Source organism: Delphinapterus leucas, chromosome 2 (genome assembly GCF_059928025.1).
Source record: "Delphinapterus leucas isolate spDelLeu-1000000601 "Yukka" chromosome 2, BTC_Dleu_Yukka2, whole genome shotgun sequence".
In the NCBI taxonomy this organism is placed as follows: Eukaryota; Metazoa; Chordata; class Mammalia; order Artiodactyla; family Monodontidae; genus Delphinapterus; species Delphinapterus leucas.
The window spans coordinates 97,407,954-97,414,191 of NC_143130.1; the positions used below are offsets into that span (position 1 = coordinate 97,407,954).

Genomic DNA, 6,238 nt, shown 5'->3' on the forward strand with positions numbered 1-6,238 from the left:
GGGTTGGGGTGGGATTGCCTCTACTTGCCCTACCAGGCTCCACAGCAGGGTGGGGCAAATACTGCCCTTGGTCAGGAGTGATCTTTTCTAGGTCCTTTGGCCCTGGGCTGTGTCTCCTTTGGGAAAGAGAACCTCTGATTCCATCATATTCTACCTTGCTAATTTTCCTAAATTTTCTAGGAATGGCAGAAAATCCTGAAAGCAAAGGAACCCCCAAGCTAAAGGTGAGCTCTGCGGATCTACGGGCCACCTCACACCATCTCCTCTCAGCAGAACAGATGCTTCCATGGGCACAGGTGCTTCTGGCGGGGACGCTGGATCTCTGGGAGCCACACCACTACCCACATCCCATCCTTCCATCTTCCCACTGCCTGGGCATCAGGATGGCCTCTCAGAGCTGGCCGTGAAAGGCTGCAGGGCAGCCCTCCCTGAGGCCCTCGAAGGAGAGCATCTTACAGGGCTGGAAGCGTAGCTGTGGATGAGCAGGCCACCTGCCTGTTTTCAAGGGGAATGCATTTTGGGGGGTGCTCCTTAGATTACCAGTACTTTGAAGGGGGTTGTCTGCTCAGACTGTAAAGCTCACGTGCAGGGTCTGGTTCTGTTGAGAAGTCAGTGTTCAATGGTGACACCCACTGCTATCTTTTCAGCTCAAGTGGAAGAGCAAGTCACAAGGCGGCTATTCCAGAGATGTCCTCCTGCGGCTTTTTCAAAAGGTCTGCCCTGCTGACTTCCCCCTAACCCATCATCTCAGGCCCCACCTCAGCCCAAACCCCAGGATCTCCAGGCCTAACCTTCCTTCCCATCTCTACCTGCCTTTTTTTTCTGTGTCATGGACCTTCTCCCCAGGCCACGGCCTTCCAGTCACTCATGTTGCCATGTGCCCCTTCCCTTGCCATCCTTAGAAGCAAAGGGCTTGGCTGCATTTTTGGGGCGAGAGGAGGCTATTGTCTGGCACCAAAGCCCCATCCTCTTCACCTCCTTCAGTTGCTGAGGCAGCTGTGCGTCTCTGCTTGTCTAAATTCCCACGTCTGCCAAGCTCTCCTTTGCTGTCCTCTGCATTCCCGAGGGGCGGGGGAACCTTTCTTTCCCATCTCTGATATCCCCTTTCTGGTTGAACCTAGCAATGAGAGGTTATACCCCAGCTAAAAATGGCCTAGTGGCCTCTGGGTGGCTCAGGCTTGTCTCTGGTGTGAGCTGGGCCATCCTGAAGGCTGAGCCACGCTTACCAGGACCCCCTTATCCTCACAGTACGGAGAGGTGCTCAACCTGGTACTGTCCAGTAAGAAGGCAGGCACCGCCGTGGTGGAGTTTGCAACCATCAAGGCTGCGGTGAGTGCTATGTGGGGCTTTGGGGGCTACCGACAGCCCTGCCTTTCCAGGGGAGGAATCCAGTTCTGTAGGCCCTCTGAGCTTAGGTGTCCACAGTCCCCAGGGATCTCTGGGCCAGCTCAGAGCCAAGATTTCCCAGAGCCCCTCCAGCTCCCAGGAGTAGAGGCACAGCGAGTGAAGGGATGGACAGGAGAATATTCCGGGGATGGCTTCATTTCCTGCTGCCTGGCTCCACACCCTCCACCTTCCCCTGGAAGCCAGCACGCCTCCAGGTTGGAGCCCTCGCACTGCCTTCTCCCCTTCCCCCACTCCCCAGTCAGAAAGCTCACGTGGCGCACAAGGAAGGTCAGAGCTTCAGCACACCATTGTATGAAGTTTGCTGTGCTTTGCTTGGAGGATGAGAGCGCTGGTTCTGGTTCTTTCTGTGGGGGTAGCGAGAGCTACTTTGTAGCCGACTGGAGTGATGGGACCAGGACCGGATGCTGTATTTGACAGGAGCTGGCTGTCCAGAATGAAGTGGGCCTAGTCGATAACCCTCTGAAGATTTCCTGGTTGGAGGGACGGCCCCAGAGCACAATGGGCCCTAACCACCCAGGACTGTCCCAGGTAAGGAGCCAGGCCTCACACAGCTGGGCCTGCTCAGGCTTCGGGGCATCTCTTCCTGTTTGGGCTCTTCTCAGGGCCCTTTCCTCGCATATCCCAGTCATCAGGAATATGGAGAGATTGGCAGGTCCGCCAATCCAAGCAGGAGGACTGTGATTCCTTGCTGATCCCCTTTCCTCTCTGAGTGCCAGCGGGGCCCACCCTATGTAGACCTCTTAGACCTTATTTTCCATGTTCTGGTCCCCTTTGGGGTCTCTCATCATCACCCAAAGGCATTGTCCTGGCCTGCGGGTCGCTTGGTTGCAGTGTGAAGCATTTGGCGCTGAGATGACCTGGTGCTTCAGGGAAGGGGCCGGTGATGAGGGTGGCTGCTTCCTTCCCCAACTTCCTTCCAGGTGTGTCCATGGCTGTCCCAGATGGGGACCTAATGTCAAGAGGCAATATCTCCTCTTTAGAAATAACACTGGCTACCCTGCCGACACTGAAGTGCTGCCTGGTGCCCGACTTGTGGTAAAGCATGCACTTGAGCTGACACACGCCCAACACCGGCTCTTAGTCCTCGCAGCTCCACGAAGGCTTCTGTTCCGCTCCACGGGTCAGCAAGGGCTCCACTCCCATTGCCTCAGGCACCCCGCCACCACGCCCCTCACCTGGCCGTGAGGATGGGGAGCTCTCTAGAGTGTGTCCCAGACCCTGGACAGAGGAGGCAAAGGACCTGGTCTGAGCTTGACTTGGGATCCTTCTTTAGAGACTGTTTCCCCACGGTTAAGGCCCAGCATTTCAGAGCCCCAGACGGCACTCCATAGGCTGTGTTACAAAGAGCTCTCTTTATCACCATCCCACGGGGGCTTTCAGTTCAGCACAGCCACACAAGAGGAGGGAAGGGGGAGGCCACAGGTTTGGGTTGTGGAGGTGCTGTGTGTCCAGGCTTCCCTTCCCCCTCTGCCACACCTGGAAAGGCCTGGGGTGTCAGAAGCTCATGCGGCCAACTGGGCTCTGCTCCAAGTCTTCTGGCCAGGCCTCAGGGTGGGGTCGTAGCCCCGTTGTCAGAGGTTTTGAGCAAAGCAAAGTTCCTCAGTCCTGGTGAGGATTCTGGAGACCAGCTTGCCTCTTCATTGTAACAGCTCTGAGCTTCGTGTCTGTCCCTGATCCAGTCCTCCCTCCCATATTCTCATGGGCGCAGGAAGGAGGGAAACCTGCCACTGTTTTTTGTTGCATTTCCCAAGGGTCTCGTCACTAATAATTCTGGGAATTCCCCACAGCCCCCTTTCGCAAGCTGTCTGTGCCTGGCATTCCCCAGAGCCTCCCTCCTTGGGCACCAGGGAGTGCTTGTGCTCCGGGCAGCTGTACTGGCACTTTGAGTCTCTCATGCCCCCTTTTCCGCTAGTGATTTGTTTGGCGTTTTTCCAGAGTTACACGTGTATCTCTACCTGCCTCACTCTTCCTACTCTGTCAGCCCCTCCCTTCCCTTGCAGGCCCCATATGCTTCCCCCTTCCCCCCACCAGGCCCCAGGCCATGGTCTAGGCCTGTGCTGCCCAGTAGAACTTTCTCCAGTGATGTTAACGTTCACTCTGCATTGTCCAGTGTGGTAGCCGTTAGTCATATGTGGCTGTCGAGCACCTGAAACGTGGCTAGTGTGACTGAGGGCTGAATTTTTAATTGTATTTAATTTCAGTTAAACAGCCACGTGCAGCTAGTGGCTACCATACTGTACAAGGTCACGCCTGTTTCATCCCTCTCCCCTTAGGTCTCCCACTTTCCTCTCCAGCCTGGATTGGACCACTTTTGCCCAGACCTGTCCTGTAACCTCGTTCTGTTGACAGTGGCTTCAGAGGGAGCTGGCGCAGGGCACCCATCTGTCGTGCCCAGTCTGCACGTCCTCCGCTCCTGGACTCACCCCTTATGCCTCCCTCCCTCTCTGCTGGCCTCTGCCTGGTCCCTGTGGTTGCAGGTGTGGCCTTCCTTTCCCAGCCTAGCTAGCTGCCTTCAGGGCTCCTGCCAGCAGGTGTCCCCCTCACATTTCCAGCTTGCCTCTGTACCTCTGTCCCTCCACTCTGGGGTGACTCAGAGAACTGTTCAGGACCCAGAGGGAAGGCAGGGACCTGGATTCCTATCCCTACCTTAATCCACGACTGTCCCTTCCTTCTCTGGGTCCCCAGACTTCTGGCTCTTTCACCCACCTCTGGCCACCCTCCCCCCATTCAGAAGCTGGGCTCACTGGGAAATTGCTCCCTCAGCATCTGTAGAACTTCCTCAAGAAGTGAAATCCCTAGGTCAACTTTGAAGGAGAAGAAGGGATCGCTGAGGTCTGGAGCAGGTGTCCTCTGGAAGGGGGGCGTGTCCGAAAGGTCCTCGTCAGAGTATTGGTAGAGGGCGTCCGCCACGGAGAGCGCGGAGGGCAGGGTGGCAGAGTAGGTTGCAGTGTAGGTGGACGGGGACTCCAGGATGTTGGGGCAGCTGGAGCTTTCTCGGTAGAGGCGCGGGGGTTTGGGCGGGGCCAGCAGGGTGGCCCGGGGCTGCTCGTCCCCCCACAGTGGCAGGCGCCGGCCATCTGGCCTCCCTCGCAGCTCCCGGACGACCTCCCGGTTGCTGTACTCCTCGTGGTCCCCTCCAGCCGTGCTGGCCTGGCTGAGCACGCTGCCCTGTCGCCGCAGTCTCCGCGGCCGCCGCAGGCTCAGCCGCTTGAAGAAGGAGGCGCTGCGGAAGGAGCCTTTCCGCCAGATCTCCATGGGGCCCCAGGGAGCCAGCAGACAAGCCTGGTACCTCAGAAGCCCGGTTCAAGGGCAGCTGGGGGCCATCTGGTCCCGCTGGAGCAGTGAACGGCGAGAATCAGGGAGGCAGCCTTCGCTGGCAGAAGCAGAGGCCTCCGGGTTTCTGCTCAGCAGGGACCTGCGTACGCGAGTCCAGGAGAGCCGAAAAAGCTGAGCGTTCCTGGCGACGGGAGTTTCCCAGAGGGACAGGAGTGGCCTGGTTACTTGATAGGGCAGTGGAAAAACCCCAGGAGGAAGAAACAGCACTCCACTCCGTGGAGCCGGAGCTAGGGCAGCTGCTGCGTGACCCGGGGTGGCTCCTGGCCCTGCGGGGGCTGGCCTCTCCGCCGCTGGCTCCCAGACTGATTAGTGGCTTGGCTGTTTGTGCCAGTGTGTGGCGGTGGAGACGTGTTGTTGTCTTCGGCTGACTCAGTCAGGTGGGAGGCTGGTCTCGTGCTCTGAGGTAATTGCAGCTTCCGCAGGCAGGGATTGGGGCAGCGGCAACGCCCCGGGGCACCGGGGAGCCTAACATTCCTCTGGGGACCGTCTGGGGCAGCCCTGCCTTGTGTGTCACCACGCTGCCACCTCTTCCTCCACAGCCCAACGCCCTGCGCCCTTGCGGGCAGGCCTGGCCCCCCAGCCCCCGTGGGTGTGGGGTGAGGAGCTCCGGGAGGTGGGAGCTAATTGAAAGGCAGGCGTGTGGAACGACTGCTGGGGAAGGAAGAGGCCTGCCGCTGGTGTGAGTGACTGGCCCTCATTAGCAGAGCCTGCAGGGATGGGGGGAAGGAAGGAGGCAGAGGGTGTGTTAACGGGGCCCTGTGCCTATAAAGGGCTGGCTCCTCCCAGGGCCAGGTTCGGGGTGTGCTGAGGGTGACTTCAAGTTTTCTCAGCAGAGCAGCATTACCTTGGGCGGGGGGAGAATTGCCCTCCCCTTGGCCTGACAGCAAGCCTGGCTGCTCCCATTTCCTCAGCCTTCCTGGATTTTCCCAGATAGCCTCAGGGCAGGAAAGGACATTTGAGAGCCAGTGTCCTGCCTTCCTGTGGGGCTGCCTGGGCCTCATTTGGGGTCCTGCCTCTGGGGAAGGGGCTGGGTCAAGGCTAGGAGGTGGGCCTGGCTGGGAGGGCAATTCTCCTAGGAACTGCGGAGGCCTGGGAGGAGGCGTGGGGCTGTCGGGAAGGGCAGGGGGATCTGGGCTGGGTAACACTTCCTGGTTCTGTACACCCCTGACTCCAAACCAGTTGGCCAGGGCCTGGCATCTTAACCCCAGCCACTCCCTTCTAATTCCCCGGGTCACTGACCACCGAACTTTTTTCCTGTCCTGTTCCACGAAGGCGCATCAGCTTGGGGTACTGCGAAGCAGGCCTCAGCAGCTCTACTGTGCAGCCCCCCTGGCCTGGCTCCCTTCTGTGCCAACTCTGGTGGGCTTCATACTTCTTCATGCAGCTTCAGCTGCACAGAGGGAGGAAATGATTTAAGTGCCACTGCAGACCTTATCAGGGCATGGCGTTGGCGGCTCAGGGCTCTCCTGTAGAGCTGCCTCTCCACCCCACAGCC

At 58.7% G+C, this 6,238-nt stretch overlaps 2 protein-coding genes across 5 annotated transcripts in view; one reads left to right on the forward strand and one right to left on the reverse strand.

Annotated features, from left to right (window-relative positions):
- The window catches only part of C2H15orf62 (chromosome 2 C15orf62 homolog), a 27,905-nt gene extending 23,226 nt beyond the window's left edge, over positions 1-4,679 (reverse strand). For both annotated transcript variants that reach the window (XM_089907349.1, XM_089907350.1), the window contains exon 1: positions 4,152-4,679. In XM_089907349.1, the coding sequence (XP_089763475.1) occupies positions 4,152-4,662 (511 nt within the window). In that variant the 5' untranslated portion in view covers positions 4,663-4,679. The remainder of the gene's footprint in view (positions 1-4,151) is intronic.
- Positions 1-6,238, forward strand: part of DNAJC17 (DnaJ heat shock protein family (Hsp40) member C17) — a 39,533-nt gene that overhangs the window by 32,354 nt on the left and 941 nt on the right. The window contains exons 7-10 of one of the 3 annotated variants that reach the window (XR_016392117.1): positions 181-224; positions 648-713; positions 1,249-1,329; positions 1,825-5,422. Coding sequence is in view for 2 of the 3 variants with exons in the window: in XM_089907348.1 (XP_089763474.1) it covers positions 181-224; positions 648-713; positions 1,249-1,821 (683 nt within the window). In the remaining variant the exon portion in view is untranslated. Of the gene's footprint in view, positions 1-180; positions 225-647; positions 714-1,248; positions 5,423-6,238 lie in introns of those variants that run through there. The other 2 variants (XM_022587442.2, XM_089907348.1) reach the window with 2 other exon arrangements.